This window comes from Lepisma saccharinum, chromosome 27 (genome assembly GCF_977018435.1).
Source record: "Lepisma saccharinum chromosome 27, izLepSacc3.1, whole genome shotgun sequence".
Taxonomy (NCBI): Eukaryota; Metazoa; Arthropoda; class Insecta; order Zygentoma; family Lepismatidae; genus Lepisma; species Lepisma saccharinum.
In genome coordinates, this window is record NC_139255.1 from 38,419,182 (window position 1) to 38,442,646 (window position 23,465).

Here is a 23,465-nt window from a genome sequence, read left to right on the forward strand (position 1 = left end):
ACACGAATCGTGGCAGTGGAGGCATTAATCCGAATGGGTTACAATATGCACCACCCTGTATATTACCTTGTTGCACTTCATAGGTACATCCCTGTTCCACATTAATCTTTGAACACTTTGATGGAGTCCACCACCCATATGTACTTTTCTGTTTACCTTCTCATCTATTCTTCCACTTCTCTCAATTATGCTTCTTAGATATTTCAAGCTCTCCACTACCCTCAACTCTTCCGTGTCCACCTTTATTCATGTTACATTTCTGGCTCTGTTTCTTGTTGTTATTAGCACCTCACTCTTTTCTGCACTGAATTTCATTCCTGCTCTTCTGATTTCCTCATTCCAACTATCAAGCTTCCCTGTACTTCTTGTTCCCTGTGTCTCCACATTACAGTCATCAGCGAACAACAGGGCCTTCATCTCTTCCTCACCTCTTCGTTATTTGCATCCATTGTAATTATGAAGAGCAGTGGGGAAAGAGCACTTCCCCGTTTAGTCCATTACTTATACAGAACCACTCCGTTCCTCCTACTGGTGTCTTCACACAGCTCTGGTTGGCCTTGTATGTGCTCTGAACTCTTCACACTATTTAACAGGCTATTGCATTCAAGTAAAAATAAATTACTGCATATTTATCCAAATTATTTTGGGGGGAATTTTGAGGAACGACATTGAAGGGGGAGGATACATCCAGGCCCTTGGGGGTGATGCCCCCTGTGAGCTAGTATTAGAACAGCGACAAGTTAAGAGAAAATATCAGTCAAGTTAAACAGAACAGGAAATATGGCTACATATGGCATAGAAAATCAAATTGTCTTCATAATATATTTTACCTTTTTACACTTTCTCTCTATACACACACGCACATACACATATATAAACACCATTATGATTAGGAAATGTACTTTCATTTGAAAGTATTTTTCCACATCTTTATCACATATAATTGCACAACTGTGTCCTGGAATACTGGAGTCTTACTTGAAACTTTGGTTTCAAACACACACATATCAAACATGTCATTTTCCTTAAAAGTTTGTTTTGTATTTCTTCAGTTCCACCATGATGTGATGAATATTAGTTAACTGGTTTCTAGCATTAGGACTCAGTAGTTTCTGGAACCGATGGTAGTATTGGACCAACTGCGTCAATGCAAGCTGTAGTAGTTTTGATCCCATCAACAAACTGGGGAATGATGCAAGTACTTCTTGGTTTAGGTCTTCTAATGACTTTTTCCATCCAACGGAAAATGACTGTACGAGGCTCAATGCTTTCTCTAAAAGAGGAGAGTTACATAAGTATTAGTGAGTAGTACGAGTCTCATACCACAGCTAATGATTTTTTTTTTTTTTTTTTTTTTGCAGGCAAATCTGTAACACCAGAAGAATGAGCATTGTGTGGTAGGTGGCACCATCTGTTGTGTAGCATTGGATGTCATGAGCCACCAGTAGCTTGCATCATGACCAATATTACTTGTAACAAACTGGTGAACAACATACTTCGTTTCGTCACTGCAAAAAAATCACCACAGATATCAGCATGCCTTTGGAAATGTGTGCATATGCGTTAGCAGTGTTTGAACATGGGTGAAACATTTTAAAGATAGTATCCAATATAAACTTCATAGTGGTCACCCTCACACAGCAACAAATGAATGGAACAAGAACTGTGTTGAGGAGATCAGGCATGTGACTGTTGACGAAATAGCATGAACACTTGCAATATGGCACTATGCAGTTCAGGGGATAATTGAAAGCTTAGGCTACAGGAAAATTTGTTATCGTTGGGTCTCTCATTTATTGAGTGAAGACCACAAAGTTCAGTGCAAAACCACCTCGAATGACCTGCTTCACAGACATCAAAACAAAGGAGATGTTTTTTCTCAGTATTGTGACCAGTGACGAAAGCTGGTTTCATGATTTTGAGGCTAAAACAGAGGTACAGAATGGCACCATTTCAATTCTCCGTAAAAAAAAAGAAAGGAAAGACAGTGCCATCAGCTGTGAAGGTTATGAGCACAGTATTCTTGGATGCAAAGAGGTGGATTTTAGCTGATTTACTTGAACTTGAATAAAGCATAAATGCATCCTGATATGTTCAGACACTGTACAAGCTCTGTTGTGTATTACACAATAAATTTCCTGGAAGGAGATCATCCTCCAGCATGACAATATTCAGCCACACTCAGGTTGCTTTATCAGAAGAAATTGACAAAATGGGGTGGAAAGTTCTTCCACACCCCTCCTACAACCCTGATCTGGCACCATCAGTTGACTATTTAGATTTGTGAAAGATCAAATGTGAGGCTGAGACAACAGAGGCAATCCAGAAAACAATGCGGCACTGTCTTCAGAAGCCTGGAAGGGAGTTCTACCACAGTAGTAAATTTAAACTTCCAGAACGATGAAACAAAAGGAGTTGGGAATATGTGGAAAAGTAAATAGAAGTCTGTAGATTACGTTAGTGTACTTGGTTTTTCAATAATACATGATAATTCAGAAAAAAAAGTTTTTTTTTCGCAAATTACTTTTTGTATGACCCTCGTGTAACTACAAATTTCAGTTATATAATAATTTTATCTCCAACCGCTTCAACCCTCAATAGCAAAAAATACAGTTGGAGCAAACTAACTGGAACTCTATCAATACCAGCCAATAGTGGCATTATTTTTTCAGAAATAATAATACTTTATGATTGGGCAAATACTCTATTTCTGCAAAGTGTGAAATTGGCACAATATCCTATTATTTTGTTGCTGCTCTTACAAACATAAAAAGCATGATTCATGTATTCTTTTTCTGTAAATAAATATACAAAACTTCTTTTCTAAGGCAGACTCATCAAGATGGTGACACACTACTCAGTTTATGTATGAAACGATTGCTGTTATGTACTGAATGGGTATGTTATCAGTGTCTGTAAATTTTAAATTGGTAATACAGGTATAGCACTACTAAATGTATTTTTTACATATTCATGCACAAACAACTTTCACCTTGCTGAATTCAGCATGTATTTACACTATTATTTCAAATTATCTATATACAATGTTGTACCTCCCAACCATGGATTGATAAGAATAAACAGATTGTATGAGGCCAAAATCAATGCCACTTCAAACCAGGACTTTCTTTTAATTGTGATTAAAAATTGAATTCTTTATTGCTGTATAATCATTAAGGCTGAGCCAATGCCAATGTATCGGTATGGGCCGTTACCAGCCGATACTTTTCAGGCATATTGGTCTTTCAAGGGGTTCACGAAAATGCCTCGTGACATTTTCGCAGAGTCCAAATATCCTGGAAATTAGGTAAAATTCAAACTTTTTTTAATTTTTCATAAATTTTGCAAGAACAGCTGTATTTTTTGATTACATAACATTTATTTTAATATTCTGACGAAATTCTTTAATATTTTAAAGAAAATGTCTGGTATTGATGCATATAATTGGAAAAGAATATTTACACACCAATATTGATCAATATTTTGAATACATTTTAATTATTGCAATTTTCAAGTATCAGTATTTGTATTAGTGGTAATCGGTAAGAGTATCGGCATCGGTATGAGTATCGGTTCAAAATGGTATCAGCTTAGCCCTAATAATTATATAATTAAACGTCACAACATATTTTTTCAGAGATAATATCATGTAGAAATGCAGATTTGATGATGCATAATACAGTGCCATTATATTTATATTGCACTAATTATAGTTAAGTTTCCATATAGCCTCTTGCTTTCGTTGTGAGCAGTAACAGATTCAAATTCTTGGTGGGGACAAAATTTGAGTGTTGGTCCACCATTGTGAAGAGTAATTTTAAATTTTAGTACAAATTGGTATGATGGTGTTGGTTCATTCCCAGTTTGGGTGGTGCTGATAAGTAAATACTTGAGAGGAAGAACGTTAAAGCATAGTTCACATGCTGATAACTAGGGAAGGGATTTTAAGGTGCGGCACCTTTCCAAAAATATAGATGTTGCCAGGCAGATCGTTCGAGACATGTATTTTAGGTAGAAGCACATATTTTTGGTAAATAAAAAAGCAAAATTTCATTATAAAAACAGAGTAAATTTCAGGTTCAAAAGTGGTAAATAAAATGAAATTTCGCTGTTAAAGCAGTGAAAAAGCGGTATATAAAATGACATTTTGGTTTTAAAAATGTGAATATAATCCCAAATTTGATTTAAAAACTACACTATTACACAAAATAAACATATCCCTTCTAATAGCACATTAAATCTTTACCAGAGTATTAAGTTTATGCCTGTATAAAGGGGTCCATTTTTGCTTCTCAAATATTTACAGCAGAATTAATCAATTTCCCGTGAATTTCATAACTCACAGGATACTTCAAAATTTAGGAAGTACCGCGTCAGTATATAAACGACAAATTTCATGTTTAAGAGTCTATTTCGCAATTTGCAGTTCATTTCGTATCATTTCGTGACAAAACAGGGTTGGAAAATGCAACTCACACCTTTCAAAAACATGAAAAATTAAAATTACAATGTGTTATTTGACATTTCGTGTTTTCGTCAAAAACAAAATATGCGTGCCTCTAATTTTAGGACATGGAATCAAGTGAAATGAACACACTTTGTTGCACCTTTTCGTGAGATTAGCACATTTATTCCATTTTTATTCTCTCTTTGATGCTTCAACACTTTTTTCCTTCCTTTTAATTCATGTTTTGTTAAAAAATTGGACACAAAAATAAATGATTTTTACTCTTCTTCACCAGCTACATTAAATCCTATGGCCTCATTTTGTAAAGCAGAATGAGAGCTATGAAATGGTATTGCAGCCCCAAAAGTAACTAACTAACTCTCTAGCCTTCTTAAACCCGAAGGTTCATGGCTGCAACAACACAGGCCTTCCATCTGTCCCTACCTTGATCAAGATCTATATACTCGTTTCCATCCCTACCGATTTCCTTTAGGTTATCTCAACGTTGTCCCTCCATCTTCTTCTTGACCTTCCTACAGGTCTCTTACCATCAGGTTTCCCAACAAGAATCTTGTAAACTCCTCTTTCCTCTCCCATTCGTGCCACATGGCCTGAACACCTAAGTCTTCTTGATTTAATTATTCTAATAATATCTGAACATGAATACAAAGTATGTAGTTCTAAATTATGTAACCTTCTCCACTCACCTGTCTCCTCATCCATTTTAGGTACAAATATTTTCCTAAGGATCTTATTTTTAAATACTCTCAATTTATGTTCCTCTTTCAATGTAAGGGACCAAGTTTCACATCCATATAATACTACAGGCAAAATTACTGTTTTGTATATTTTAACTTTTAGTTTCTTAGATATTAAACGAGAAGACAAAAGTTTATGAAGAGAGAAGTAACATGCATTTCCTGAATTAAGTTACTTTTTATTTCCTCTTTAATATAATTTTCACTTGTTAATATTACTCATAAGTATTTGAATTTGGAAACTGGTTCAAACGAGTTGTTATCAATAATTAGATTTTGATTATTACCTAACACTTGGTTTCGACCTGTAATCATATATTTAGTTTTCTCTTTGTTAACTTCCAAACCTATCTCTTTAGCAGTTTCGAAAAATATTTTAGCATTATTCTTAATTGTATTTACAGGGGTTGGACAAAAATATGGAAACACCACGACATCGGAACGGGTGATATCGACACAATTTTACCACTTGAAATCGGATGTGGTGAGACATTCTTTTGTTTTGCACCGTGAAATAGGACCCTGTCGGACTGGTAGGAGTCAACAGTTGCACTGTAGATGGCGTCCAGTGCAGTTGATACTGAATCATGTTGGAGCTGACAGTGTTTCAAAGAGGGCAAATTGTTGGTGCCCGCCTTGCAGGGGCCTCTGTTATCAAAGTAGCCATGTTATTTGGCGTATCGAGAGGGACTCTATCCAAGATCATGATGACACAATAGTGTGTCCGGAAAGACATTGTCAGATAAACACCTGCGTGGACGAAAATGTACACTGAGTAACAGAGACAGGCGGACACTGAGAAGGATTGTGACCATGTTTTGCATGAAGAATGGTGCAAGATTCCATTATCCACCATCCAGGACTTGTATTTGTCCATTCCTCAGAGACTGCAGGCCGTCTTGGAAGCTAAAAGCGGTCCTGCACCTTATTAGCTACAGCATTCCAGCTTTTCTTCGCAGGTGTTTCCATATTTTTCTCCATCCCCTGTATATCATCCCCTAATAAGTCTACATCATCTATATATGCTAACAACTGAGTCACAATTGAGTCACCCCAATAGTTCCCAAGATTTGTAGCAAAACCCGCGAGAGAAAAAACAAACTTCAACAAAACCTATTCGGCAGAACCACGGTTCTCTATGCGGTCCGCGTGCATTATATACAGAAGCAGCAGATTGTAATTATAATTGATTTGGTGTTTTAAGACCAATTTATGCACAGTAAGGCTAATCGGGACTGGGACTAGTTTAAAGTGGGATCCGAACAACTATGCCTGCACCTGGTATCGAACCCAGGAACCCTTGATTACAAGGCGACGACGCTACCACTGCGCCATCGGGGAGACCTCCGAAGGTGCAGAAAAAGAGAGCATTGAATAAAGGCATTTAATCAGTATCTTTTTGAAAACATTTTCAGAACTTTTTTTCCCCTTTCCCGACCATAATTTTGCACCTTAAAATCCTTTCCCTACTGATAACAGAATGTACGCAAAGACATGAACATAGCATTCTAGTTTGTAATTAAAAGTAAGAGATTTCGTACACATAAAAAAAATCTACTTACTTTCTTGTTTCTTCAGTTGGTCACCCTGACCTTTTTCTAACAATGCTTCTCCTTCTTTCACAAACTGGATAATTCCTCCGAAATGAGGAGAAAGAATCTCTTCAACATATTCAGCACTTCGGGCATTTAACTGTTCTCTGAAACTTTCTGCCTCTTTAGAATCATCCCTTGTTCTTTCCTGCAAGGCGTAAACAAAAAAAATTTACAAAGAACAGAGAAAGCAGACAATGAAAAAATATTCAATTCACATATTCAAAACTAAATTTTTGTACATTTTGAGACCAATTTTACAATTATATTGCCTTCTAAACCATGGAACCAAAGAGGCTGCGATGGAAATTAAATATTTCTGAATATAAGTCCACTTTATGCACAGAAAGGCTAATTGGGACTTGATCTACAGTTTAAAGTGGGATCCAAACCACTGTGCCCCGAGCCTCTACCATATATCGAACCCGGGGCTCCTTGATTACAAGGCGACGACGTTACCACTATACCATCGGGGAGGCCCTCTCCATTTTTTGTAGCAGCATCCTAAAAAGCATTTAGGATTTGAGTTTCTTATATGTACTGGGTAGGGATGGGACAGATTGATCGGTACTTTATCGGTATCGGCCTAGTACAGGGTGAGTCACAAGAGCATTCTGGATTGGTTTCTTGAATATTTTGGTAGTACCTCACATGCAGTTAAAGACTAGGCTATGGAGATTTGATTCAGCACGGATCGATTGAAGGTGTAGCAGCAAGTATAAGAGATAAAAGGGCATATACAGGGGGGTGTGTCCAGGTGGTCCAGACTCCCCCCCAAATTCCTTTTTTTTTTTTTTTGTGGATTCTGAAAATAACATCCACTAAGGTTTTTCTTTAAATGTTTGGTACAGTAAGTGAAATTGATGTATTTCTTTAATAATACAAGCAGAGCTGAAATACTAAAAACAAATACATTGCATTATGTCCCAGACATTAAAAAAACTGTTGTCAATGTGCATAACTCAATTTCTAGAAATACATGATTCACTTCATATTTTTGTTAAATTTCTTCAACCTTGTCAGTTAAGCAGATTTGACCAAGTGAACCATCCCAAGCAATTGATCATCTAGCCGCACATGAAAAGAGGACTTTCTTAATTATCTTCCTTATCCGAGAAAAGTTTTTTCAGTACTGAACAGTTGTCAAAGTATTTAGAGCAGTCATCACAATTTAGCCTCTGCTTTTTCACAGAACTGCTTCAGAGACTTCAGAAGATAAAGAGTTCAGTGAAATATTTCATACTTCTTCTGAAAAGTGTCAACAGACATTCAATTCTGAAATTACAATTCGAAGAAAAACAAAACACAATAATAACAAATGAGATAACTATCATCCTATTATTATAGAGGAGGGTCACACCATTGGCCTTGGAGGATGGGCAGCCCTGGCTGGACCCCCCATTCCAAATTTTCTTTCTGGATATGCCCCTGCAGATATAGAGCACTATTGGAAAACATGCCTCATGTGCCTTCCTAGCAGAGGTAGTGGTGGTAATGGGAGTCCTGGGTTCAGTCTACACTGGAGGCACACTTGAATGTAGGGTCAGTAGTATGATTAGCTTATCTGAGCATGAAGTGGACTTAAGCTGTGCAGAATTATATCCACTTATCACATTAAAAATTATGAAATTCTCATCAAGTTTTTTAAATGAAAGAAATAAAAACTTATTTCATGGCACATTTCTAAACTTCTCCTTTATCAACATACAACTCATACGAGCCAAAGGATTTCTTTTCATATTTTCTTCTTTTATGTCACTTTTCTTCCATTTTTGGCCAATCACAAAGAGCAGCTATGCCCAGGCTGGGATTTGAACCTGGAAACTTTGGAGCCCCATCGGCCACTGAGCCGGCAAATTAATGTGATTAATTCATATAGGTCTTTGTAACCATAACAAGCATGGTTTCATTGCATGAAGTGATGAAATAGAAGAAGGAACGAGTGCAAATGGAACATTCATGATTTGAATCTAGGACCCTTGGCTTTGCAGCATACTAAGGCTACATAAGAATGGTTTATGATAATACAGACATAACACTCTCATGCATAAGAAAGCTGATAGATAAAAACTTTATTATATATACGAGTACACTCACCATTAGAACACTAAGCATCATGTCATAGTTATTAATTAGAAATATAAGCTGTTCCTTTCTTTGCTGAAACACAGCAGCCATTCTAAGAATAAAACACTCCACTTCTTCTTGAAGCTGAGCTAAAAGTCTGTTGACTCGCTCGTTTGGGAAGCTTTCACTTATTCCCACAATCGCAGCACTGAACTCAGCATAGCGCCTTGTTATCTGGAAGAAAATAATAATAATTAGGGCTGAATGATACCAATACATTGCTATCGGTATTGGAAAGTATCGATTGGAATTTATACCAGCCAATACTTTTCAGAGCCTGCCTATCTCTCTCTCAGGGTCCGCAAAAATGTTATGGACTATTCAACAGTATGGTGGAGAGAAATGGGAAATGTACTTTGGAATTTAATTGTGATTCACTTTAATAAGTTCACGTTTCATTTTTCCGTGCAGTTTTTTTCAAGATTGATTTCGCCACCTGTCTTGTGGCTTCGTCAGGCACGTACTGTCTTGCTGCAGGTGCCATGATTCCCTTTTCTCCCACTCACATTCGTGATGGTGCTAGTTGACGTGGCACTTCCTGCTCTTCCGGAATGGGCATGGTACTTCCTTCTTTTGCACGCATCAGGATTTTAGCACTGTTGGTTACCGGTCCTGTTGTCTGCATCCGTGGGAAGGCATTCATTTTCACTAGCATGGGCATGTGATTGATTGATTTGGTGTTTTAGGTCCACTTTATGCACAGTAAGGCTAATCGGGACTGGACCTACAGTTTAAAGTGGCATCCAAACCACTATGTGCCTCCACCAGGTATCGAACCCGGGACCCCTTGATTACAATGCGACGATATTGCCTACCACTGCGCCATCAGGGAGGCCCTACACGCATGTGAAAAAAGTAAGTACAACGCCCATGCTGGAGGAGCAGAGTGAAAGGCCCATGTCAACTATTGCCACCATGAATGCGAGTGGGGGGAAAAAGAAACCGTGTGGCAAAACTGTGCATGCCTGATGAGTGATGAAGCTACCTCGCAGGTGGCAAAATCGATTACAAACAAAAACTGTGCGGAAAAATTAAACGTGAACTTATTAGAGTTATTACGTATCCCCGCATAACAGCCAAACAGATAGAATTATTGTGAATACATATTTTAAAGCAAAAGTCTGGTAGATATATATGATATAGTTCCAATGGAAAACTTATACATTAAAATTTATAAACTTCTGAAATTGCTACAATTTCCAAGTATGGTATTGGTTCGAATAAGTACAAGTATCAGCATTGGTATCGGCTCAACTCTAACAACCTGGATTCAGCAGAATGACTCATTATCTAGAAGAAATAATCAAGTAAAAAATAACCGAATATCTGTGAAACACCTGAGGGGCAGGTAGTGAGTGAATGCCTCCAAATCTGCTTATCCATCTATGCTTTACTGCCCAACAAACTTTGTAATTAAATATGAAATGTTATGAACATTTACCAAAAATAAGTAATCAACATGCAATATATTCTAAGGACATATACATATTTCCTTTGTCAGAAAAGTTCCAGGACCGATTTTTTTATTCTTTACCTGTGATATTCAAACACAAGAAATGGGTGTTATTCAGTCAGCTGATATGTGTTCTGAATAGAAATGGCCTTCGAATTGTTTCCATGTAAACACACTACGTGGCAGGGCTGTGCTTAGCAGCCCACTGTTTGGCTTGTTGGCGCATTTAGTTGGAAGTTACACAAGTGTCGTGATGGATGTGCATTCCGAGCAGAGAGTTAACATTAACAAAGAGAAAACTAAATATATGCTTACAGGCCGAAACCAAGTGTTAGGTAATAATCAAAATCTATTTATTGATAACAAATCATTTGAACCAGTTTCCAAATTCAAATACTTAGGAGTAATATTAACAAATGAAAATTATATTCAAGAGGAAATAAAAAGCAGGCTTAATTCAGGAAATGCATGTTACTTCTCTCTTCATAAACTTTTGTCTTCTCGTTTAATATCTAAGAAACTAAAAGTTAAAATATACAAAACAGTAATTTTGCCTGTAGTATTATATGGATGTGAAACTTGGTCTCTTACATTGAAAGAGGAACATAAATTGAGAGTATTTGAAAATAAGATCCTTAGGAAAATATTTGGACCTAAAATGGATGAGGAGACAGGTGAGTGGAGAAGGTTACATAATTTAGAACCACATAATTTGTACTCATGTCCAGATATTATTAGAATAATTAAATCAAGAAGACTTAGGTGGGCAGGCCATGTGGCACGAATGGGAGAGGAAAGAGGAGTTTACAGGATTCTTGTTGGGAAACCAGATGGTAAGAGACCTGTAGGAAGGCCAAGACGAAGATGGAGGGACAACGTTGAGATGGACCTAAAGGAAATCGGTAGGGATGGGAAAGAGTATATAGATCTTGCTCAAGATAGGGACAGATGGAAGGCCAAGACGAAGATGGAGGGACAACGTTGAGATGGACCTAAAGGAAATCGGTAGGGATGGGAAAGAGTATATAGATCTTGCTCAAGATAGGGACAGATGGAAGGCCTGTGTTGCTGCAGCCATGAACCTTCGGGTTTAAGAAGGCTAGAGAGTTAGTTAGTTAGTTAGTTAGTTAGAGTTAACATTAAGTTTTGTGTTAAGCTGGGAAACCCCTAGTGAAACATGGAATATGATACAGCAAGCATTTGGTGACACAGCATTATCGAAAAGCCGTATCTTTGAATGGTACAAAAGGTTTTGGAAGGGCAGAGATTCAGTGCAAGATGATCCAAAGACAATGTTGATCCCATTTCTTCATGCTAAAGGTTTGGTGCACCATGAATATCTGCCTGAAGGACAAACAATAAACAAAAACCTATATATTGAGGTCCTGAAACATTTGCGTCAAGCAATTCTGCGGCACCATCCTGATTTGTGGGCATGTGGGCAGTGGTTCTTATTGCACGACAATGCAAAGCCACATACTGCTTTATCAGTCCAGGAATATTTGGCCAAGCATCGTATCTCTGCTCTACCACATCCCCCATATTTACCCGACCAGTTACCGTGTGATTATTTTTTGTCTCCCGTGTGCAAACATCGCTGAAAGGGAAGCATCATGAAGATATTGGTAGCAATCCAAACGGTTTTGTGACAGATGTGCTGAGAAGTATCGTAGATGAAGCTTTCCCTGCTTGCTTCCATGACCTCCAAAACCAGTGGCAGCTGTGTATAGATAGCCGAGGAGGCTATTTTCACAAAACCTAGGACCATTAGTTCCTAAGTTGAATAAATAATTTTTTACGAGCTCAGTCCTGGAACTTTTCTGACAAAGGTTGTCTGCTACAGGTAGCCAGCCTAATATTAGAATGTTCTTTTATCTCTGCTTGGCTTACTTACATAATGAGGCCTCATATCAACAGCAGTGAATTTGGTGGGGTCACAATCTCGAACATTTTGGATATTAAGCTGCACGACGTACTCAAACCTGAGAAACATAATTGGATGTATATTACAAACTAAAGGTATATATCTTGTAACATATTATGAGAAGATTCATAGATACCTTGCTGCAATAGCGATCTTGCCAAGATCTGATTCACTTACCGTACATCATCTTGTTCGTGGTTCAATAATATCAACATCTCGATTCATTTTGTTTGTGTTTGTGATTGCTTCTTACAGTTGCAAAAAAGTTGGTATTCTTGAATGAATGGTGTTTTTCAGATAAAAAGCCAGCTTTTTTTAAAAAAAAAAAAAAAAATGGAAATTTTGGCTAACTAAATTCACTTGCAGTGTTAGTTAAGAATTTAGTGGTTTGTAATGTAATATTTAGGAATTAGCTAAATAATTTTACATAGTGTAGCAGCCAAAAGACACATATTTGCCATTTCTTCTACAGGGTGTCCAAAAAGTCACGCAACCGAGAGACAATGAACGTATTACGTAACTTATGTACAAAAAGTGACAGAGACATGGATCTGACATTGTGTATTAACTTTCTCCATGTGGATATTTTTTAAACATTAAATTAGAAAATTGTGCTGTACATGAATGTTCAGATGGGGAAAAAGTTACTAAGGTGAAAAAACGTTTTTGTACAAAGTGAAAACAAACATGGATAAAAGACAGCTGTGGAGAAAATTTTTTCAAGCGTCTCCACAGCTGTCTTTAGTCACTTTTTCCCCATACTGAACGTTCATGTACAGCACAATTTTCTAGTTTAATGTTAAAAAATATCCACATGGACAAAGTTAATACTCAATGTAAGATTCATGTCTCTTATCACTTTTTGTACAAAAGTTACATACCATCAAAAACTCGGTTATGTGACTTTTTGGACACCCTGCAGTTACTAACTTGTTTTTGCCATGTTTGAGTTTATGTATGTGACTACCCAATGGCATAGTGGTAACAATGTTGTCTTGTAATCAATGGATACCAGGTATGATCCTCAGTGGAAAAATATTGCATAAAGTTCGGATTCCATGTTAAAACTGTAGGTCCAATAGTGATTAGACTATCTGAGCATAAAATGAATTTAAAACAACCTTTCACATGTTTGTGTCGTTGGTGTTACAAAAAATTAAACAAATGTTGATATTAAACTACTAGGCCTGCTTTAGACGAAAGAATTTTCCTTAGCATTTTTCTTAACATTTATGCCATGACCAAAAAGCTACCACGTAAAGTGAGAAATGTATTGGCATTTCAGATAAAAGTAAAGTAAAGTGCTCCCCTGTGCATAGCACCACGCCATGAAGGCGTATAGGGGGTGTGGGGATAACGCCCCAAACTTTCTTGATCCGGTCGTGAGTGGGGGTGATGTGATCAGCATCACGCCCGTGACCGCCTTTATCCCCCCAAGTACCCATGTTATTCAAAGCTGGGTGGGCGCCGGAGCCGCTTCCATCGTTAGAAAAGTTCCCGGATTTGAACTGGCCGGGGATCGAACCTGGGTAGTCAAACATGTTACCGACTGAGCCACCGTGGCCATGACATATTTCATGGCATTTCTCAAGGATAGAACCGGCTCTATTTCCGTAGCATAACCAATCAGAAGCGACCTCATGGTCATGAGTGCAAATGTAATGGTGGTAGCATGAGATGTAAACAACGAATCACTTTTCACTTTTAAATGACGATAACTATCCAACCGAGAGGAATATCGCTTCGTATTAAATGGTTTTAGGTAGAGAAGAATGGCACTGATTAAATACACACTTTACAATGTTTACTGTACATGTATGGAAGAATATTTTAGCTTTTTCAATGGTAAACACCGTGCACGCAGCACGGTGTAGCACGATGTATGTATTGTACATTGTAATTGAAACAGCTAACCGAAATGTTCCATAAAATGCTTTTGTGTAAAATACTATCTGTTATAATATTTTTGGAAGCATTTACGTAGCATTTGTGGTAGCAAAAATGTTAAAGGAAATGCTTTTGTCTAAAGGCGGCTTTATATGTTTCAGAACAATTACAAACTTTACTATTCATAATATGTATACGGAACTACATGCGTAAATACCCCATTTAATATTTGAGATCAGTATGCTATTACAAGGGAGATTTAGATCCCTAAGTAACTTATAATTGCAAGTAATGTTGTTGGAAGATGGCTGGATATACAGTATATAAAAGAATGAGCCTCCCCGATGGCATAACATAATGATGTCACCTTGTAATCAAGGGGTTCCAGGTTTAATGGAGGCACAGTGGCTCAGGTCCCATTTTAAGCTGTAGGTCCAATCCCAACTAGCATATCTGAGCACGATGTGGACTTAAACAAACAACATTTTACTGCAAGAAAGCCAGTTAAAATTAACTTTTCCTTTTTGCCATTTGTGGCCAATCTATTTGCCTCTGCTTCACTTTTAGGGCCACAAGTGCACTACTGTCGGATTAGAAATTATTGATTCTTGAGTTTAGACTCCAATTTATTGATTGATTGATTGGTTTTATTTTACTTCGCTTTTTGTGCCACTTTTGGCTAATTTGTGAAGATGGGGATGAGTGATGACATGATGAAATTGATGAATGGACACTCACAAACATCCATGCCGGGATTCGAACCTACGACACCTGGCGTTAGACTCCAATTTAAAATTAACCAGTAGACCTACATAATAATGTCTTACGTCAAAATTTAGCTTATTCAATTCTGCGTAAATCTATGCTAACCAAATTTTTGTTTCGAGTATACGTTCTATTTTATTATCGTCGTGAGAACAAGGAAAGTACCCATTTGTTATAGTTTTGCAAACAATCGCTCTCTTTGTAGTTCTATAAATAAAAAATGGGTGGTCCGATTGTGATGAAATTTTAGAACAGTGCAGACAGAAAGATTTTAAACACAATTCTAAATTTTTGGATTTTCAAAATTTGTCAAAAAGTCGTTTTCACTTTTGCAAAACAACTTTCTCTTAGTATTGCATAGTCCAACAAATACAACATTGATCTTATTTTGAAGCTCTTTGCATCTGTTTTTAAAATCCATTATCATTGTCAATTCACATTGGGGAACCGACTTTATACAGATTTTTATTCAACGGAGTTAAAATGTGCGTGGAATGTGGCAACATCGCACACAGCAATGTCCGTTGAACCATGGAAACTGTGGGCTGTCATTGCGAGTCAATACGTACAGTGTTGCCATGTTCCATGTACATCTTTACTCCGTTGAATAAATATCTGCATATAATTGAATTGAATAAGCTAAATTTTGATGTAACTCGTTTTTATGTAGATCTACTGGTTAATTTTTAATTGGATTTGATCAACTGAGTTGGTGTTTTGAGTCCACTTTATGCACAGTAAGACTAATCGGGACTGGACTTACAGTTTAAAGTGGGATCCGAACCAGTATGAGCCTCCACCGGGTATCGAACCCGGGACCCCAATTTTTAATTGGAGTCAAAACCCGAATATCTGTAATTTTTAATGAGACAGTGTTTCTCAACTGCCAGGCTCTAAGGTCCATTACTGGGGCCATGAGTTTGCAACTGTTTAAAACCAGATTTTATATTTGTCACCAAGCCTAGACATATACCATGTGTCATGTATTATTAATATTTAATTTCAAGATATAGGTGAAAGGTAAAGTTCCTCGTGCATATAGCACTATGCCTCCACTATGGCATGAAGACACATTTAGAGAATGTACGGGTAGGGCCCCACACATTCTCGATCTTGCTCATCTTGGAGGTGATGTGGACAGCACCATCCTCTGGCCACCTTTATCCCCCCTCTCCAGTACACATTTATTTGAGGCTGGGTGAACCCCAGAGCCGCTTCATGCAGGGACAAGGTCTAAAAATTCCAAACCACCCACCCACCCAGGGAATCCAACTCGGGTCCCCCGCACGGCAGTCAGATGCTCTACCAACTAGACTACAGTGGCATTTCAAGAGTGCATATTAATGTATAACACTTAAAAAATTAGAAAGGGGTAAAATTTTTGAGCAGGGCATTGACTTTTATGAAATGAATTTACCACACTGTGGTCTCACAATGGTTGACAAGCACACTAGGTGGCCAAAACCACCAAGACTTGCTCCATGACCAGGTTTATTGGCCATTAAGTCAAATTACACATTATGCACTTGAAAGATAGAATACAAACATTTTATGCTAAATACAAATGTAAATAGGTTTGATTCTAGATTTTATATTTTAGATGTACTTATAGAAAAAAACAACTAAATCCTTGAGGGTACATTTATAAGTGAGTTAAAAGATGTAGCACTATTTTCTTCCTTCCTTCTTCTCCTTTTTTTGCTTCACTTGTCAAATTCAAGCAATGAAAATTACATCATACTATTAGATTTTATTTATAAAATATATACAAAACTACTCTAGTTATGCCAGTGTTTAAAAACTATGTAGATATACTGCACTTGAGAAAAAAACATCCATTCAAAAAAAGACGGCATTTCTGTAACTACTGCTTGTGTCGTTATGAATTCCATGTCGAAAGTTGTATTTTCAATTTAGATATGAGTGTCTTTTTATAGTAGAGAGATGGATGGAAATTGTGGAACAAGGAAAAATGCAGTCAAGTAATGTATTTTCATTGATGCAAAACATTTTAGGAAAAAAAGCCGGAAGAAAAACAACCAAAAAAAGCCTCGGAAAAAAAATGGAGTTTTTTCCCCCAAAAAAGCCAGTTTATTTCCAACCACGTCCAACTCTATGGTTTCTATGTTTTTTAGTTTCCTGAAGCATGTGTCAAGAGCTCATTGGAAAAAGGTTACAAACTTCACATTTAAACCCCTGAAAGTGACCCCTGTTAATTATAACTAGGGGTGTGTGGGCTGGAAAATGTTGGTTGGGATGGGATCGGGATGAGAAATGATTGATTGAATTAGTGTTTTAAGTCCACTTTATGCACAGTAAGGCTAATCGGGACTGGACTTACAGTTTAAAGTGGGATCCAAACCACTATGTGCCTCCACCGGGTATCAAACCCGGGACCCCTTGATTACAAGGCAAAGACGCTGCGCCATCGAGGAGGCCGGGATGAGAAATTTTTCAAATCCTGATGTTCAGGATGGGAAAAATTCTCTATTTCCTGACTATGTTGAAAAATTTTCGGGATGGGAAATATTTGCAATTCCCCGACACTGTAAAAATCTAAAATTTTACGGACTATTTTCCCTGCAAGTGATTATTTTTACTCTTCTACAATTAAAACTAGTAATTTAAAGATTTCTCGGGACACTTACAGTGCAGAAAAAGCAGAGAATTAGCCACTTTTAAACAAAATCATTTGGAATTCACAGACCGTTCGGGAATTACTTTTCCCCGATGCCAACTTTCTGGGTTCCTGCACACCCATAATTACGATGCAACTCTCAGTATCAAGATAAATATATATTATGGTAACAACAAGCCCAGAATGTTAAAATATTGATTAGTCTCAAATAGTACTTCATCTTTCAATTCTGTACTTTTTAAACACATTTTAGTGGCGATGGGATTACCAATAGTTTTGCTCACCTGACATTTTTTTTCAAAATAGAAAATGTAAATTCTGCCATGTTGTTGCCTTTCTGAATATAAAGATATAATAATGTATGCACTTGGTTTTGTAAAGTAAATACCTCAATATACAGTTTCCTTCCATACAAACAACCCTCTTGCAGTTGCTTAACTTACTCAAGGAGGTGCATGAATCAATAAATTTTGCATCAGTATTTTATCGACACTGGTAACAATGCAATTTTAGTGATGCCAATTTGCATAATATGACAGACATAATGTTGGAAAGACGAAAAACTATCACAGCAAAATACACATGGCTATTTGTCTATGTTCACTGATAAAACATGGACAATTGGAAAGAATATTTAACAATACTGACTATTACTTTAATGGGATTTCGTGTAAAAAAAGGTAAAGTGCTCCCCGTGCTTAGCACTACGCCATGAAGGCGTATAGGGGGTGTGGGGATAACGCCCCACACTTTCTTGATCCGGTCGTGAGTGGGGGTGATGTGATCAGCATCGCACCCCTGACCGCCTTTACCCCCCAGGGTTTCCCCTAGGTACCCATGTCATTCGATGCTGGGTGGGTGCCAGGGCCGCTTCCGACGTTAGAAAAATTCCCGGATTTGAACCGGCCGGGGACCAAACCTGGGACCTTCAGCATGGTAGTCAGATGCATTACCAACTGAGCCACCGCATGTTAATAATTTATTTAAAAAAATCTTAAATTAGTTAAATATTATTAACAAAACATACCTTATTGTTGTTATTATTATTTTAAAAATAAAATTGCAAACAGACTAATTTGTGAAATCCATCAAGTGTATTTTAATTCAAGTCCAACATCTGCTTCAGGAAAAATGAAAAAGTTGTGCAACAAGTAACCAAAAAATTAATATCATAGTAAAAGCAATATGAAAACCTAATACAATACAAAGACACACACACAGTGAGTAAGAAAGAGAAAATATTTCTTACCTTGGGCACAATTTCTCTTGTAGCATTTCCCAGTACCTGTCAAGAGCAGGAACAGCCCTTTTATGGCAGAGCATTTGGTAACGAAGGATTATGTGCACACACAGGAACAAGGCTATTGCATCGAAGCAGTCTTGTACATATAAGTCCATATTTTTCTGTGGAAAGAAAATATTACTTTATACAAAGCAAACACACTGACAAACATAAGCAGTAACTTATATGTAGCTTATTCTTTAACCCCTTAAGTGTGCATGGCGTATATATATATATATGCTTTATAATTGTTTCAACTATATTTGATTTACTGTGGCGTATATAATATAGTCACACAGATGTTTGCTGAGATAGTTCTAGCTGAGGTAGAAACAAAAAATAGTAGCAAGAGAGGAAAGAGACAAAAAAAGAAGAAGACAAAACTAATTTTTCCCTTCTTCTTTCTTTTCGTCTTCTTCTTTTTCATCTTTTTCCTCTCGTGCTACTATTTTTTGTTTCTACTACAGCTAGAACTATCTCAGCAAACATCTGTGTGACTATATACGCCACAGTAAATCAAATATAGCTGAAACAAACACAAAGCGTATACTACACTACAGCAGCACAATGCAGAGGGCGTATACTGAATTTGACGAAAAAACCTACATTTTCCAGTAGCGACTTGTTCAACAAATTCCACATTTAAGGGGTTAAACGCAGTTAGGTGTTTTTATTAAGAACAATGTTCCACATCTGATTAACTTGAAATGAAACAGCATACTCTTCAACTCTTGATTAGGAACATACATTTTGATATCTATTATTCACATCTGTTTAAGTCTATTTTATGCACAAATAGACTAATCGAGACTGGATCAACCATTTAAAATGGGATCCAAACCACTATGTTCGTACAATGGGAATCAAATCTTGGACCACTTAGGCTGAATCCATTATTTCAATGTTAAAGTTCAAGTCTTGGTAAAGCTTTGTGTTCCTTCTTTCATTTACTTAATCTAATCATGATTATTGAATTTTAAAACTCTTCTTATGCCACGTGAAGGAACACTCATCGTAAAATCTGACTTACTTTGTAGCCAGAGTGCTATAATAAACCGCACGAAATACATTAAAACTTAGGTTTGAGTGAGCGTTCGACCCCTTCTCAGGGTCACCATCAGGGAGGGAAATGTCGGGAGAGGAAAGTAGCAATGGAAATTCAACGGAATCTGCTTGGTGTTTCAATCAATTTACTGCTAGGTGTCATAGCAATCACCTAGTGTGTCCAGGGGGACAAACAACACACTTTTTTTCCAGAGGAGAAGCAAACATCATTTGCTTCTCTTTTATTTTTATTATTATTATTTATTTGAAAGTGGAATAACATTTATTTTACTTCCCACGTAAAAAGGACAATAAACAGAATGGAAAATTTTTACCACTTGTTTTCCAAGGGAGGAGGGGGGGCAGTGTCCCTCTTCGCCTCTGCTGGATATGCGCATGGATTTTTACCACAATTATGATTTGTCATTGCAATACAGCTAAATTGTAAGAAAAGTAATGGTAGATAATAATAAAATGCAAACCAGTCGAACAAAATAATACTAAAAATTAGGGACATGAAAAAAAGTAATCTGTACCGACTGATATAAGTACATGGTGATATAAAGTCTAGAACCAATGGTGGTATTGTTTGTTGACGCAGATGAGCTGTGGCACTGACAAAAAAAAAAAAAAGGAAAAACATTGGGAGAACGGAACCAGTGGAATAAGCACTATGGTCACATGACTTCAACTCCATGTACTTGTCACATGGGGAATTTTGAAATCTAAAGTGTATGCTGTGAAAATCCAGAACTTGGATCTCCAGAAAAAGATAACCTGTTCTGGATCCTCACATTCTGAAGAGAATTCAAGGAAACATGTTGAAACATTTGAGGAAGTGTGTTGAGACTGATGAGCTATAAGTGGAGCATGCTTTGCATTAAGCAACTGTTCATGCTCACCTTAATTTCATACTTTATGAACACCCTGTAATCGATCAAATTACTTATCCGATACATCTGTAAATAGCCTAATGTTTAGTGCAAAATTCCGCAGACAGCAGCAGCGGCCCACTACTGAAGTGAAGCTGTAGCAGTCTAGTATGGAAAGGAGATGCAGTGAAACCTTGATTTTATGCTATGAAAAAACTTAAAATACAGGAAAATGTAAAATCTAGGAAAATTTTATAGAACTTAAAGTTGGCGTCATCAAGATTGAATGTACGCATAAAGGCATGCATATTTCATTTTTGACGAAAACACGAAATATGAAATAACACATTGCAATGTTCATTTTTCATGTTTCTGAAAGGTGAGGTGCATTTTCACACTCTGTTTTGTGAAATGAACTGCAAAATGTCAAATAGACTCTTAAACATGAAATTTAGAGTTTATTTACCGACGCGACACTTTCTGAAGTCAGAATTATCCTGCGAGTTATGTAATTCACGAGAAAATTATTAATTCTGCTGTAAATATTTGACAAGCAAAAAATGGACCTCTTTATACAGGAATAAACTTAATATTCTGGTAATGACATAAATGTGCTATTAGAAGGGATATGTTTATTTTGTGTAGTAAGTGGAGTTTTAAATCAAATTTGGGATTATATTCACATTTTTAAAACCGAAATGTCATTTTATATACCGCTTTTGAACTCGAAATTGACTGAGTTCTTGTACCGAAATGTTGCTTTTCTATTTACCAAAAATATGTGCCTCTAATAATGCGGGAAAATGTAAAATCGGGGTTCCACTATTGTTACAGCACACATACATGAATAAGATACCGTAATTGTCACTTACCACAAACATATTCAAGGTTTTCCCCATAATTTGGTTGAACAAATCCAAAGCAGCCGAGCTCTTCACCATGAAAAATTCAGTGATGAAAAGATACTCCCTGCAGGAATTGTCAACAAGAGCATACTGCTCACTGCGGAACAGTGCTTCGAATGGATACTGGAAAAATGGAATGAATATCAGTCACAAGTTATTTTAGAGACATTGGTGTATATGCTAAAATTATAACATATCTTGCACAGAGATTTCAACAAAACAAGATAATTTAATAAACAAATATGTAAATGAAAAAAGGAAAGAGACCCAGAAGGCTTAAAAAAATACCAGGCAATGGACAGGATAAACAGAAAATGCACTAGACAAAACAAAGAATAAATACCTTGCAAATCAGCCACATCCTAAGTGGAGTGAAAGTAGTAATTTAGTGATAATATTTCATGTATCAGTGGACAGAGTCATCAGTATGGGGTGATCCATTTGAGATGTCACAAAAGTAAACCATTATATACAAGAGGTTAATGTATGCATCTCTTAGCAATTTGTTGTAATATAAGCAGAAAGGATGTATTTTTAAAGTTAATGGAGGTTTATAGACTTGAGTCATGTGGGGCACTAGCATGCATGGACAAAAGATGGTGATCATGCTGCAACAGCACACACTGTGTGTTGTATCAGGGATTTATTTAGGAATGTTCCATTTGGGGAGTGTAAAGGTAAATTTCGAGCCAAAATTACCATAAATTGGGCCTTTGGGAAAAAATCTAAGGGGAGTATTGAGGAAATTTTTGAGTAGTGTTAGGGGGATGTTGGTGCTGGTTGGATAAATCACTGTGTTGTATGGTTTGAGACATTTTGAGTGTTACATGCATGCTAGCACTGCCACGAAGCTGAAGTCTGTAAACCTTCACTCACTTCGAACGTACATCGTTTCTGCTTATATTACAACAAACTGCTCAGAGAAATGTGCGTTCAACTCTTGTAGGTTCACTTTTATGACATCTCACATAGATCACCTTGGAAGACAGCATGGGAAAGTTGGATGGTATTATTCAAAGTTAGGGTATGTTTACAGTGAAGCGTGGTATGTAGGAACTCTCACAGTGTATCTCATGGACCTTCGGTGGATAATAGTAATGAGTGGACACATTGCCCTTTTTTCACTTTAAGCATGTACACTTTGAACAAATGTTTTTTTTTTGTTTTTTTTTGCTTGTTTAATGCTACCTCATGCACAGATAGGTTAATCAGGACTAGACCTACAGTCGGATCCAACTACTATGTTGATTGACAAGATGACACTGCTACCACTATGCCATCAAGAATAAAATCAAAATTGGTTATTTACTTACGCACAGTGAGTCTATACTTTCAAAGACAACTGCCCCCTTCTTCAGGTCAAGAAGTCGGCTTTACGGAATTCCACAAAGCTTCGTCATTTAGAAAGGATATAGGTTTTTACGTGGACAGGTTGAATGCCAGGATAACAAATGACTAAGACTGTTAAAACCAATGGTACTATCCGATCACAATTTGGTATGTACTCATTTGAGTACATACCAGTTCCAGTCAACATGTGAATTGTGATCGGATAGTACCACGGGCTTTAACAGTTTCTATATGATTTTTAAGGGTTTTTTAAAATGTGGGAATAGTCTTGTTTTAGTCCTTTGTTATCCTGGCATTCAACCTGTCCACATAAAAACCTATATCCTTTCTAAATGACGAAGCTTTGTGGAATTCCGTAAAGCCGACTTCTTGACCTGAAGAAGGGGGCAGTTGCCACTGAAGTTGACAAGTATATACTCAC

General features: G+C 37.0%; 1 protein-coding gene across 2 annotated transcripts in view; it reads right to left on the reverse strand.

Moving 5' to 3' along the window:
- Positions 1–815: 815 nt before the first annotated feature.
- The window catches only part of LOC145980437 (vacuolar protein sorting-associated protein 52 homolog), a 69,835-nt gene continuing 47,185 nt past the window's right edge, over positions 816–23,465 (reverse strand). For both annotated transcript variants that reach the window (XM_083113530.1, XM_083113529.1), the window contains exons 9-14: positions 21,662–21,817; positions 18,841–18,995; positions 12,272–12,359; positions 8,895–9,098; positions 6,768–6,945; positions 816–1,273 (exon numbers count right to left, since the gene is read on the reverse strand). In XM_083113530.1, coding sequence (XP_082969656.1) covers positions 1,026–1,273; positions 6,768–6,945; positions 8,895–9,098; positions 12,272–12,359; positions 18,841–18,995; positions 21,662–21,817 — 1,029 coding nt within the window. In that variant the 3' untranslated portion in view covers positions 816–1,025. The remainder of the gene's footprint in view (positions 1,274–6,767; positions 6,946–8,894; positions 9,099–12,271; positions 12,360–18,840; positions 18,996–21,661; positions 21,818–23,465) is intronic.